Source organism: Podarcis erhardii, assembly GCF_964252035.2.
Source record: "Podarcis erhardii genome assembly, chromosome: 3".
NCBI lineage: Eukaryota > Metazoa > Chordata > Lepidosauria > Squamata > Lacertidae > Podarcis > Podarcis erhardii.
The window spans coordinates 98,841,428-98,855,785 of NC_138507.1; the positions used below are offsets into that span (position 1 = coordinate 98,841,428).

General features: G+C 45.0%; 1 protein-coding gene across 3 annotated transcripts in view; it reads left to right on the plus strand.

The window, feature by feature from the left end:
• The first annotated feature begins 413 nt into the window (after window positions 1–413).
• The window catches only part of LPGAT1 (lysophosphatidylglycerol acyltransferase 1), a 51,587-nt gene continuing 37,642 nt past the window's right edge, over window positions 414–14,358 (plus strand). Inside the window, exons 1-3 of one of the 3 annotated variants that reach the window (XM_081854942.1) lie at window positions 501–640; window positions 2,424–2,653; window positions 3,611–3,878. In XM_081854942.1, the coding sequence (XP_081711068.1) occupies window positions 3,641–3,878 (238 nt within the window). In that variant the 5' untranslated portion in view covers window positions 501–640; window positions 2,424–2,653; window positions 3,611–3,640. Of the gene's footprint in view, window positions 641–2,280; window positions 2,654–3,610; window positions 3,879–14,358 lie in introns of those variants that run through there. The other 2 variants (XM_081854944.1, XM_081854943.1) reach the window with 2 other exon arrangements.

Below are 14,358 nucleotides of genomic sequence, written 5' to 3' on the forward strand. Positions count from 1 at the left end.
TGTGTCCGCGCAAACATATAGCAGCATATGTTTTATGTTATATATAGGGCTGCTATTTATAATACTGCATTTCCCCCTTCTGAGTGAGTGAGAGAGAGAAGGGGAACCCCCCGCACCCCACCCCACCCCACCCCAGGAGCCTTCCCCCTACTTTCCCCTCCGAGGGAAGGGCGACGCCGAGCGCGCGTTTCCCTTCCGGGCGCGGGGCGGGGGTCGAGCGAAGGAGGCGGCCTGCCGAGGCCCTGCCCGCCGCCGGGGGGATTCTCGGCTCGGCCGCCTGAGCCTGCCAGCTTTCCGAGGCTCGTTAGAGGGAGCTGTCGGCCGGAGGGAGCGGCGCTTGCTGCAGTGAGGGGCCCGCTCCTGCCTCGCTCGCTGCCGCTTCCACCACCACCAGCACCGCCGCCGCCTCCTCCTCCTCCTCCTCCTCCTCCTCGGGAGCCGGAAAGGAAGCGAGCGAGAGGGACCCTTCCGAGCGCCAAGAGGCGAAGAGGCGGCGGCGACGGGCCGTCGCGGCGGAGCCTCTTCCCGGCGCGAGAGGTGGGCGAGGGCTGGCCGGGCCCTGTGGCGGCCGCCGGCCCGCCGCTATGCATCCCGCGAGCTCCTGGGAGCCGGCCTGGGGAAGGCAGCCGGCCGGCCGGAGGTACGGAAACAGCCCCGCGACGTCCGCGCTTACCCGAGAATAAATGGGGCGCTGGTTGGGGGGGGGTGGCGGGAAAAGGGAAAGCAGGAGCGGCGGGCGCGCGCGCAGGCGTGTATGTGGAGGGGGGGGAGTCGCCGTTCATCCGCCTGCTGGGGCTTTTGGAGAGGCAGCTCCCTCGGGAGGAGAAGCGGAGGACGGGTTCCCGCGCCCCTGGGCGCCCTTGAGAGGGTCCCCGCTCCACAGCTACCGCGCGGGCCGGGAGGAGGCTCCCGGTGGGGCTTTCCCGGGGTCCTTCCTCCTCTTCTAGGGGAGGAGGAGGAGGGTCTCCCCCTGTCGCCCTTGAGATGGATTCCCCCTCAGGCTGAAAGGGTATGGGGTCTTCCTGCCCCCCTTCCTCGCTGCTGCTTTTCTACGCCCTTTTTAAGAGAGGGGGGTGAATATGCCACCTCCTCGGGCAGATTAAATACGGACATTGGTCCCTCTGAATTCGGATTGAGGGGGCGGGGGGGCCATCACCCCAATAGTGCCCTTGAGAGGCCAGCCCTCTCTAGGCGGGAGGGAAAGGGCTTCTCACCAGGGGGGTGTCCTTAAGAGCCTCCTCTTTCCCGACAACCGGGAAACTCGCCCCACTGACGCCCTTGCGAGGTTCCCTTTACACGGAATGCATGCATGGCGGTGGTAGTCATTGCCCTATGGATGCTCTTGGGGAAAGTCCCCTTATTTCGGGTGCCCTTGAGACAATTCCCCGCGTGGTGGCGGCGGGAGAGAAGGGAATGGGCAGTTTCAGGCTCTGGGAAAGGTCACTTCCCAAAACCGACAGCTCAAGGCGGGAGTACAAGGGAAGGACTGGACTACTTCTCGGGGGCAGCCTGACTTCACCCCAGCTTCTTTTCGTTGTATGGTGGAGAGACTGAGAGCCCACCTTACTGAGGAGCAGAATGGCACCGTTTCTGCCCTTGAGAGGACCTTCCATCCCGAGTGGCTCACCCCGAGGACCCCCCCCCTTCCCCAGTGGGTGAATACTCGACATGTGGGTCACGCCTGGTGCTCTGATCAGAGCCTGGGTCTTCCCCAGCATTGCCTGGCATCTGCCTCTTGTCGCCCTTGCGACAATCTATGGGATAGGTTGAGGTGGGACAGCGGATTCATAATAACAATAACAACAACAACAATAATAATAATCGAAGGTATCCGGCGTGCAACTCCGAGATTCCTTCCGAGAGCTGCCGAGCCCCTCCCTCCTCTCTGTGGGGCGCCTGCAGGAAGAGCACCGCCGACTTCTTCCTACTTCTCCATATTTGAATGGGGCGCAGATGCGTCCCTTTCCCCCCGGCTCTTCACAGGGTGCCCCCCCCACCTTCTGCCCCCAAATACGCTGCAGGAGCAGATCAGTAACGGGGCGGGGAGTTCCCGAGACGACCTCTAGCCTCCCCTTCCTCGCCGCGCCTCTGTACCCCAACAGGTGTCGCGCATGCTTCCTCCTCGCCCTCCGCCCTCTTGCCCTGCCCTCCTGCACCCCACCCACCTCGGGGGGAGATGCGGGGGACACCCGCCCGCTGGCCGCCAAGCTTAGCCTAGGAGAGCCGGGCGCCATAGGCCCTGAAAGCCGCGACTGGAGGAGGCGGCGGCGGCGGCGGCGGATTTAGCCGCAACCCCGGGACAAATCCTCTTGCCGGCGACCTCCCTGGCCGGGCGGGCAGCCCCCGGCGTTGGCGCCGCTTCTCTCTTCCCTCTCCCGTTCTCTCGCTCGCTCACTCCGCGCCTTTCTTCCCCCCGCACTCAGGGAGCTGCAGACGGAATAGGGAGCCGGCTCCCAGCCCGTTACTTTGGGGCCAGGCCAGCCACCTCCGTGTCCATGAGCCCGCCGCCCTCCTGTCAGAGCTGCTGCTGCCGCCGCCGCCGCCGCCACCTCCTTCACCAGCAGCCGCTGCCAACTAGGGCGCACATTGCTGCCGCCGCCGCCGGGCCCAGTTCGCTCGGCCCTGCCATCTCCTTCCCTCTGCGCAGCAGAAGGTGAGTGCTGATCCGCGGAGTCCCGTTGGTTGGCTTGGCGTTGTGGTTGCTCGCTATCCCTTTCCTGCCTTCCCCAGGCTGCTGGCACCCCCCCCCCGGATTCTCTGCCCTTCCCCCTCTCCTATTTATCTCTGCTTTTACCTACTGGCTGCCCCCTAATATGTTTGGATGTCCACTCTTTCCTGACTAACTTGAAGGCTAGAGAGGCCATTTCAGGTACTCTAATATCTGGCTTCAATGCTTATTGGTTGTAACTGATAAAAGGTCCTCTCAATGCAGCTGGTGGTTGCCTGTTTTCCCCTCAGCCACCTCCCCTTGTTAACTAAAGGGGAGTTGTCACCCTGCTTTTAGTGTAACCCATAATAATTTCCCACTTTGTTTGTTGAGGGGGGCAGACAAATGGACTGCCCCTTAGTGCACAGTTACTGCATTTGATTGTCTTCTTGCAGCATGGAATGTACAAATGTGTGTTTCCTTTTCATCCGTGCTATAACTTTACAAGACTGAATTATGTTGATGGGGTCCATTTACAGTTTATTTATGCGATTATACTCATATGTGTCTGTAAAAACAAAGTGAAACCCTAGATCCACAGGGAAGGGTTTTCTGAGATTTCTTTACAACCTCCACAAACATAGTTTAACAACTAACACAAGTGATCCTGTTGTAGCGAGGTAGATTTTTGTGTGTCAGTTTTTAAAAGTAAGCTTGGGTATATGCATTCTGTGCGGTAGACCCAAGTAAAAATCCTAAGCTCCTTATCAGGCTGGATAGATAGTTATGACTCAATAGATGATGTGTGTGCAAACAGGCCAATTAGTGGGGAAATCTTTGCTGTGGTGACTCAATACATACAAAGCACATAACTGTTTCTTTGAAATAAGGCCTTGTTGGACATTGGTAAGCAGGAAGTTGTCTTCTTCATGTTGAGTAATTTCTCTCTCTCTTATTCTGTAGGAAACGACTACAGACTCCTGTGTGAAGAGAATGGCTGTGACTTTAGAACAGGCCCGAAGGGCGGCCTATATATTTCTGAAAGCACTCTTAAGATTTGGCTTCATGGTTGCCAATAACCTTGTTGCTATTCCGTCCTACATTCTGTATTTAATAGTACTGCAACCTCTCCGATTGTTGGATAGTAAACGGTTCTGGTATATTGAAGGAGTATTATTTAAATGGCTTTTAGCTATGGTGGCTTCCTGGGGCTGGTGTGCAGGATATACAGGTAAGAACAACTTACTACTTGAAATTGATTATGCATGTATACAGAAGTAAACCTATATGTGGAAGTCTCCTAAAGTCTTTTTATGTATTAATAGAGATTTATATTCAATGCTTGTCGAATAGCAGAATTTTGGCTTAAAGATGCACTTAGCGAAAGGGAGGAGGGGATAGGACAGGTTGACTTCCGTGGGGAAAGAGAAGCCCTTTTGAAATGGGTGAGATTGGTTGCAAAGTAAATACAAACATAATATATACTTATAAGGCTTCCAGAATAGAAGGACACTTCATGCCCTTCCATGGGATCTATATTGGTGAGAACTCCTTAACTCGGTCATCAGGAGTGGTGGGTGCATTTTGCCCTCACTTCAAAACAACAATACTTTGCGGTTTTCCATATGGCTTAATAGTAAACATTCACAGGTTTTATTCTTCCTGAGCTCTATCCCAGATTGTGTCTTATGATTGTGATAAAGTGTAACAGAATATTGGGAACTGGCTTTTTAAAGTGCATGAATTATATGCGCACATGTGAGTGAATGATATTAAATGTCCAAACTGGAAAACATGGGCATTCGGTTATGAATGCTGACAGCTCTAGATATATTTTGTGAATACTTATGTACATATTTCTGTGACTTACCATTTACCAGATTTTGGACAATCGAAATTTGTGGATATGCCAGTGAACAACAATCACTTGTCTGTTTTTGTAAAAGGGGAAATAATACATATATTATAAATAGTTTGACTAGACAGGTTTCCTTTTTCTGAAATTCTTAATAAGTGACTTCCATTTTACTAATGGCTTCCCGAACTATAAAGATGCATGAGGACTGTTCTTCGCTTGCTTTTGTTTGTTAGAACAGTGTGTAATAGTAGCTTTTGGCTATTGATATGCTCACAGTTTGAAAAAAGAGGTAGATAACTCAGTATCTACAGAAAGTCCCATGCCTCTATGCTGCAAAAGGTTCTCTTATCTACTGATATATATGTATATATTTTGTAGAGCTTAGACATAATCATAGTGCCTCGCAGCAGTAACAGAAAGTAATACTGTAGGAATTTTAAAGAACCTGAGCTAAGTGCAGGCAACAACTGCTTTAGGCGCGTCTGAATGACATGCAAACGATCACATATGATGCTGAACCCAGAAGTGACACCCCCCCCCCGCAAAGTCATAAAGACGTTACAAAAAGGGAAGGGATAGGCTTATGCCTCCACTGATGTGTTCGGCGTCCAGAACATAACCCCCATGCGAAAAGAGGATTGCCTGTATGTTTATTGGGGGGAAATTTCCAGTAGTTCCTGGTCAGTATATTTTAATTAGAGTCTTTGTCAGTATAGCACTAGAATCTAGAAAGAACTTCCTCACTTCTCTGCAAAGTAGACTTCAAGAACAGCTGTCCTTTTTAATAATATGCCATGTTCTACTCTATTATGGGCTTTTCTGAGTAAAACTTTTTTTAAAAAAACCCCAGATGCTTTAAGATGAGATTTTGTTGGTAGTCATCCAGTGATTCCAGCTCTTGTTCATATTATATAATGTTCTCACTAAAGTTTTAATTGGCCTATAATGTGAATGTGAATGCGGTGCAAGTTTGTATTTTTGTTAGTCTTTTTGTCATTCACGAGCAACATTCACAAAAGGTACAAATAGCTGGAGCATGGCTCAAAGGCCCCTACGCTGGAAAGCATCCCACATCTTTGGGGCTTCTTGAGTATCGCAGCGCTTCAGAAGTGCTGTCCCCGTTATGGAGTTTATTCAGATAATCTTTTCATGCTGTAGATTTTAAAGATGTCTATTCAGAAAAAGTCTACATAGTATTCACAATGGAAAGTGTCCATCTGAGGTCTTCACACACACACATTGAAGAAAAACTATTCCAGCAAGGAAAGAGGATTTTGATGCTTTACTTGTTAGGTATGTGAAGTTTACTGTACGAATGATGAGGTTAAAGACCCCATTTATTATTCTGAGGATGTAATATGACAATTTTAGTTAAAATTCAGGCCAATTGTTCTGTGGTATTAGATGATGTTAGTGGTTCTGAAAGGCTTTTTTGTTTTTAGTTCATTTCTTCTGACAGCAGGTGATGGTTTTTTCTTCTGCCTGTTGCGTGAAAGGCATTATCGGCATGAGGTATATTCATAATCTGCCGTTGAAATTATGACAGACCTATTAGCTCTTTTTTCCTTTACAAACTTAAGAATTGTATAGGTTTGTTTAGGATTCATATATGGTCCTTGTTAGCATATCACACTAATAATGCACACCATGACTTAACCACTTTGCTCCTACAGTTCTGTCGATTTAAACCATGGTTTGGCTTAGCATGTCATCCATTCCTGAGCTCCAGGTTTAGCGCTCTCTAGACAAACCACAAGCTGTAAACCATAGTACAAACTTTGATTACAGCTCCTTATAAGCATAGGTTCAGACAACACATTATGCCAACCATGGCTAAAGCTGCAGAATAGCCAGAGGAGAAGAAAAGTAGTTGTAATCACCTCTCTGGGAGCCCACATATTGTTTGTTCACAGTAATGTTTTGGCTCATGCAAACTATACCATTGTCAACGAAGTGGTGATATCATTCTGTTTATGCTATACATGAAGAAATTAGTTGAACATATGAAATTGTAGGAGCCAGTGCCTTTTTTCCTGTAGATGTTAGTGTTAAGAAAGGAGAAGTACATTTCTTATTCCCTGTTTCCCTCCCCTCCCCAATTATCATTACCTCAGGCGTTCCATATACCTATAATACTTGTGAATATGTTCTTAAAAGACTTGATGTGCTTCTTAGTGTTTAGAAGGTAAGTGCCAGTGCTTATTTGCATAAGATCACATATTCTGGAAGATTTAGAAAGTGGCCCTAAAAAAGAAAAATTATTTCAGTTCTTTCTTTACATTTGTACCATGTGCTTTACAGTTATGTCATCTGTTAGTGTTTGTTCAAGCATTTGTCTTTAACTCCGCAGGTGTCAACATTTATTTGCATTCTTGTGCTAAAACAGAGCAGAGTTCAGATGCTTGCTTCTTCGCCTAAATATTCTATTTATGGTGACAAATTGGTTTTGCCACATGTGCAGAAACCCCCCCAGAAATAGTTTTGTGGCCTAGAATAATAATAATAATAATAATAATAATAATAATAATAATAATAATAATAATAATAATTTATTATTTGTACCCCGCCCATCTGGCTGGGTTTCCCCAGCCACTCTGGGCGGCTTCCAACAAAGATGAAAAATACACTAAAATGTCACATATTAAAAACTTCCCTGAACAGGGCTGCCTTCAGATGTCTTCTGAATGTCAGGTAGTTGTTTATCGCTTTGACATCTGATGGGAGGGCGTTCCACAGGGCGGGCGCCACTACCAAGAAGGCCCTCTGCCTGGTTCCTTGTAACTTGGCCTCTCGCAGTGAGGGAACCGCCAGAAGGCCCTCGGAGCTGGACCTCAGTGTCCGGGCCTAGTAATTAGCTGGCTTGTCTACTATTATAAGAGTACTTGAAAGAATTTATGCTTGGTTATATATTTCTGCTTTCAGCTGTTTCTAAACGTGTGCTCTTCAATAACACTCAAAAGAAAACACAAAGCTCTTGTTAACACATTGTTCTTTGTTTTCTGTTTTCAAAATAAGGCTTCAATATTAAGGCCAAAGTAGGCATAACAGTGCTTGTTCGCTGTCTGCACCCTTCACGAATAAACTGAAGGGTGGGTGGGTCTATATTTTTAACACCAAAGGAGGTGCACATGTGAGGAAAGCTGAACAGGTTCTCAGTATTGTCATAGGCATTTTTATTTTGTCCTTGGTTACTTCTGGTGTTGGAGTTGGGTTTAGAGATAAAGGAATTTGGGCAACAGACTACGTAAGAGTAAGGTAGGATGAAGTTCAACTGAGACTTCTTATTTTCTGTGACCAGTTCCTAGGAAGGGTCTTCCCAGAAAATTATATATCAAAACTAACTATACTCTTTGCTTTGAGCTATTCTTAGTACTAAGTGGATGAAATCATAATAGGAATGGTATTATCTCATTTCCTCACCTACACATCACTGATTATTCATGAACAGGTGGAACCATATGTCTGGATCTTTAACCAAGAGTCATGGTGTGCCATGGAAAATTGAGTCTTCAATTAAAGGAATTGGTAATGAGATCAAGACTGAGAGATATAAAATGTCTATGTACATGGGAAAAAGGTTCACTGAATTACAAAGGTATCATTTAGATCGGGTGGCGACTATGTGGTTAAATCTATAGAGAATAGAAGAGATTGGGGTAGATAGAATGAGAAGGAGGGATGTGCCGATGCTGAGAGAAGTTGGAAAAAGACACCAAATAAAGGGTGATTGGTGCCACGAAGATACAAAGGGATTCGTGTTAGAATAAGGAGGAGGAGTTAGGAGGTAAATAACAGTTCATTTGGTGACAGAACTTGCTTGAGAGTTTCAAAAGGGGAGAAAGAAAGCAGAATTAGAGAAGGAATACCCAAGCATAGATACCGAGCCCATTCAGCCATCATAGTAAGCCCTGAACTATGACTTACTACAAACAAGCAGTTCACTATTGCATACCATTGAACTGCTCCTGCTCTGCTCTACACTGCTGGGAGGTAGGAGCAACAGAACTCAGTGCTGACTTACTATGAGCTAGTGCTTTTGGTTTGTTTCTCTCCAAACAAGCCACAGTTGGTAAGCCAAGAGTGTTTTGATGTTTGTTGGGAGGTCACACAAGAACTTGGGGTTTTCTGTGGTCCATTAATAGGTCATAATTTGTTCTCATTGTATTAGGTTACAGATAACTTGGTCTTTTGTGCATCCACTAACCTGAGGCATAAAAGACCAGGCTGCTCTTTTTCCCATATAAATAGAAGGTCAGAACTGGCTTGGCAAACATTCCAGCTAGAGAGACCAAAGTAGGAATGTGGGGACAAAGTGGAAGTGACTTCGTAGACTCTGGTGACAGGATGTTCATAGGGAAAATAGTGCAAAGTTCAGTGCAGCATGCAACTATAGTTTATAATTTTACCTCTATCTGGTTGTGGAACAGTGTTGACTGGGTTGTAGTAAAACACCCAAGGGTGAACTTTGTAATTGCCATGGAATAACGCAATATGAAAAACCTAATACAGCTGGGTTTCTTTTTTAGTCCTTGTTTCTGAGTGTTCAGTATACTGTATTTTCAAAACTCTCATACGAGGTGGAAACACTCCTTTTCTTCAATAGAATTATTTGATTCTCAGGATTTTAAAGAACTATTTAGGCAGTATAGCTAGCACAAGTGCCTTGGGGAAACACATTGACTGCCTCCGCTACTGAAGAGACCGAAAAGCAACTTTCCATTATTGACACCATGCATAGAAGATGGAGCTCAAGAACTGTTAACATGGGGAGGATGTGACTATGCACACATGGTATACAGTTTTCCTTTCTGCAGTAGGCTTCCTAGGCTGTACCTAGTTTCTGGTAGATTAATTGTGGGTGGGAAATGACACAGTTGGAAAAAGTATAAATTTATAAAAGAAAGTGAATGTGTTTTACAGTTGTGGCCTATGCAAAATATCTCGTGGTAACCTCTGCCTTTTTTAGCTTCACCCACATTTACCTTAACTTATTCATATTGTGTAAGATGTGTGCCTTTGGGCTAGCTGGAAAAGAAGATCAGGAAAGAAATTTGCCTATTTATTACAGTGCTTTTCTTATTCATATTTAAAGCTAGAATCTAATTTAAAAAATAAATAAATAGAATGTGTTGCAGTAAAATTACTGAAGAATAAATCATCAGAGGATTTTTCTTGCCTGTCTCTGGGATTATAATATTAAAGGGAATTCACGTCTAACAGATGTGATTATGTAATTGTCACTTGACAAAGTGTCTTACTGGTGTTGAGTTCTAGAGTAGGTGGGCTGTGCCACTCAGAAGGCTACTTTGGTCCCTGCTGAAATTCAGAAACAGCTCAGGTCTCTCCAGCAGTTTTGGAGGGAGGTTACCATAGCAATCCATACATTATATTTGGCTCCTAGATTTCTAAGAGAAACTCCTTACAGTGGACGCTCGGGTTGCGAACGTGATCCGTGGGGGATGCACGTTCGCAACCCGCAGCGTTCGCAACCCGCATCTGCGCACGTGCGGGTTGTGATTCTGCGCATGCACAAAGTGCGATTTAGCATTTCTGCACATGCACGACCTCCGAAACCCGGAAGTAATCCGTTCCAGTACTTCCAGGTTTCGGCGGTCTGCAACCCGAAAAGATGCAACCTGAAGCGGCTGTAACCCGAGGTATGTCTATTCTTCTTTCAAACTTTGCTGGAGTTGTGGTGGAGGCAGGCTTCAGGTAGGCTTAGAGCCATGTAACCTATTCATTAGCAGAGAGGTGGCATATACACCTTTCATAAAGTTCTAGAGCTTTAATTGGTCTTAATGTATACAATTGTATTTTGATTACCGTATTTGCTTGGATTTTCCTCATTGTAAACTGCTTTGGAATCTGTTAACAATAAGTGATCTATAAATGGACAAGATAGATAATTATGGGCTATGGAACCCTGGCAGAATTCTGAGAACAAACATTTGAAGTGGTAGACATGAATTAGATGAAGCACTGGAAAATGGAAGTGGAGTTGGGAAAGGCCTTCAGGAGGTGTCCCTGAATGGTTGGGGGTCACATCGATGAGGACTACATTTGTCTTTAGGCACATCCATTTTTGGCTATACTAGAACCACCTCACTTTGAGGGAAAATAAAATGAAAACCTGTTTTCTATGGAATATCTCATCTCCAAAGAGTAAGGCGTGTCCATACAGAGAAGGATAAGTTTGCACTCGAACCATATTATCCACTGAGGGTGTGGTACATCTAATTTCATGTGTTATCAAAGGGGACACTGCTGCTGGGATTGTAGAAAGGGTAATAATACACCACAGATCACAACTGAGGCATTTGGTTACTGCACACAGAAAACTCTTCCGCAACAAGTTGATTCCCAAGGAGGAATATCAGGATTTCAGCTATTGATTTTGCTTTTTCTGGCAGGGACCTGCAACTTAAATTTGCTGGCATGCGTTTCGGTTTTTGTGTATGGATTATAACCTAGGGGAGTTACAATTGAGTTGAATTGGTGAGAAGATAAAAGGGTTTCCGCACAATGATAAGGATGATATTGCTGCAATTCTGAAAGATGTTTACCACAGCATAATTTTGAAGAATTGTCCCTTGTTTCAGAAGCATCCAGCATCCTAGAGCTTGGGGTAGCTATATTTCAGAACGTTGGACTTTCACATTCTTTCTTAGAATGGACACCACACTCAAGGCTGTGTGTGTAGCTGCCTTGAGTTCCACCAGGGAAAAAGATGTGGGCAAGTTGTTGTCTCTCATCCTTAAATTTCCCATCTGCAAAATAGGAATAATATTGAGCTTATTTTTTAGAGTATTTTCCTTTTTTAAAAAACACGTTTAACCCATGAGCTTCAAAATAGGGCAGAATAATAAAGCAAAGGAATTGCTGTAGTTGAGGATGTGCATTGCACAGAATCCAGAATGCACAACTTGTCAATTGTTCTCTTCTCACCTGGATTGTAAGGGAACTGCATACCTGTGCCTGCTGTCTGCACCCAGATGTTTGACATCCAAAATGGCTTGGAAAAGAAACAGATTTATTTGTTAGGTTTGTTTCCCCCCATCCTCCTCTCTGTCACTTAACTTGCCCCTAGTGAGTCATACTGCTGATTTTTGCTTAGAAGCCTGGGAGAAGAAAAAGAGAGGGGGGGGGCTGGAATAGAAGGGAGTGAATCAGTTGGACATGTTTTCCCTTCTGTTTCTTCTTCCTCTTCTGCTGTCACTTGGCTCACCCAGGGCATGTGTGCACCCTTTTTATTCTACTGGGCGGGGGGGGGGGGGGGCTAGCTCTGTACTCAAGAGAAAGATGAATGGTGACAGCACAAGCCTTAGGGAGTTCAAGTGACAACTGAGGCGGGTGGAACAGAAGGAAACACACAGGCCAAATTAATCCTCTCCCTTTCCCAGCCATGTCTACCTGTCTCCCCCAGGGTCAGTTGCAGGTTAAGAACACAAAGGATTAACTTTGTTTGACTAGATGATCTCTAGGCCCAAGCAGCTTTCTGTTTGTATCCAAAGGTGCTTTGTGCAAATAGGCACTTCTGCAATTCCACCAGTTTTCCTCTTATCTCGTTGCACATCATAGAGGATCCTTCTCCCTCAAACAGACTTCAAGTGGGCTTCAGTAGAGAAGAGAGGTGGGAAACTCCTTTTGCATGTACAGAAGTCTGTTTTCACTTCTTTGGGTCAAACCCTTCAGGTTGATGCCATGGATGCAAGATCAGTACAGATTAAACAGCATGTAATAATAATATAAAATCAAATAATTATCTAAATGGAATAGAAGGTAATGTATGTGAACTTGTATTACTTGGTGTTTGTTTGTTTGCTTGCTTGCTCAGTGGCCTAATCCAGATCTCGCTCCACACATAGAAGTGGAGGGTCTGGATCCATGAAGGGGTGGCTGTTAGTGACAGCTAGAAAGCAAAAGGGTTTCTAGTGCAAGAAATTCCCCCTTCCCCTTATCTTACTCTGATTGCTGTATACATCACATTGAAACTCACAGTTCTCCCATCTTCTGTTGGCTTAAATTCCTAATGTCAAGTCTTCCCTTTCTGGCATTCTTTCCCCATCCTCAGCCACCTCTTCATTCCTGGCTTTCCTTCCTACCATACCTTTTTATATAAAGGGAGTGGATGTTGTAGATTATTACTTGGGTTGCATTGTTGATAGCATTTTTCAAAAACTGATCGCAAATATTAAGCTCAATTTAGGTTATGCGAGGCAGGTTACTACAAGATGCGTATTGGAATGCATGTCGTGTTAAAAGCAATGCAGCGTGAATAGGCAGCTTTCTCTCTTAGATGCATGGATGGTTATTCATCCAGTGTACACTACAGTTGTCAATCTAAGTGATGTATGCATGAAAGCCTGCTTCTGCGTGCAGATTGGGGTTTTTTAAACTAGAGCAGAACAAATCCAGAAAAGCATGGAGTCACCGCTGGCGGTCCTACTGTTACTCTGCCTCACCGCAGCTACAATACACCATGCATGCCACAGGAAATGTAAGGGCAATGGTTCTAATGGATTTTATGGGCACCGCTTTAAAACCACAGCTTTTATAGACAGTTGGCAATAATTAAATTATGACTTGTTTGATTCTGTCAGGGTGCGTCCAGACTGGCAGATTTTTAGGATTCCTTTGCACAAACTGCATCTGTATTGTTTTTATGTCTCTCTTGCAGGGGATCCAATTAAATCTGTACTAAACAAAATGATGTGAGCGAATTCATACTGTGATACCAATTAAGCTGTGCTTTCTATAGTCCTGTGGTTAGATGAGCATTTCTTACTGGAAGCAAAGTGTTCTACCATTGCCACTTCTTGCATTATTATATGAATAAACAAGAAGTACTTCAGTTATGACAAGGATTATGATTTTTTCCTTTTCTGGCAATTGGGACCAAACGATTTCTCATGTTATTAATAATGGATTTATTCAGTGCTGTTTTTCTAGAGAAAAGAGGTGCCAGAACTCACCATGAACACCTCCCTCGCTCTCTTATATGGCGCCCACCTGAGAGGTACCAGAACTGAGTTCTGGCTAAAAAATTGTAATTCAGCATGCTTTTTGGGATGGGAAGTATGTGAGAGTATGTGAGAATGGAGACTAGAAACAACTGAAGGGACTTCTGCTTAAATGACACAAAAGAAGAAAATGTGCAAGTAAATCTTTTTATTATTTGCCTCTAGGAGTAAAACTTACCAGGGTGTTCTTCCTGAGGTGACTCTCTGAAGCGTACAACTTGTACACTCTTATCAGAATAATATGGACTGATAAAGTGCAGACTTGCTTAGCAAGCAGGATCACAGGACAGGATGGGTATAGCAGAAATGTACTTGTAAAATTGTATGTTTTGATTGTAGTTTTTTTTTTTTAAAAAAAATCCTATTGAGTTCCATAGAACTTAATAGAATTTTGGTTGTAGATTTAAATAACTAGATCAGCATGAAAGAGCTTCTCATATCCAAGAAAAGTGGAATGTTTTGTAACTTGCATAACGTTATCATTTGCAGCACCATTGCTGACAGGAGTGAGGCCTTGTCGGCATGTAACACCAGTGGACAGAAACCTGCACTGGTTGCCAATTTGCTACCAGGCCGGGTTCAAAGTGTTACTATTCGTATATAAAGACCTTAACAACTTAGGGCCAGTTTACCCATGAGATCGCCTTACCCTGAGAATGTCAACCCAACCACTTTGATCGGCGGAATTGGCACCACTACAGGTGCCACATAATACATGTTCCACATTTGTAAGGACTCGATTCATAGAATCATAGAATCATAGAGTTGGAAGAGACCACAAGGGCCATCGAGTCCAACCCCCTGCCAAGCAGGAAACACCATCAGAGCACTCC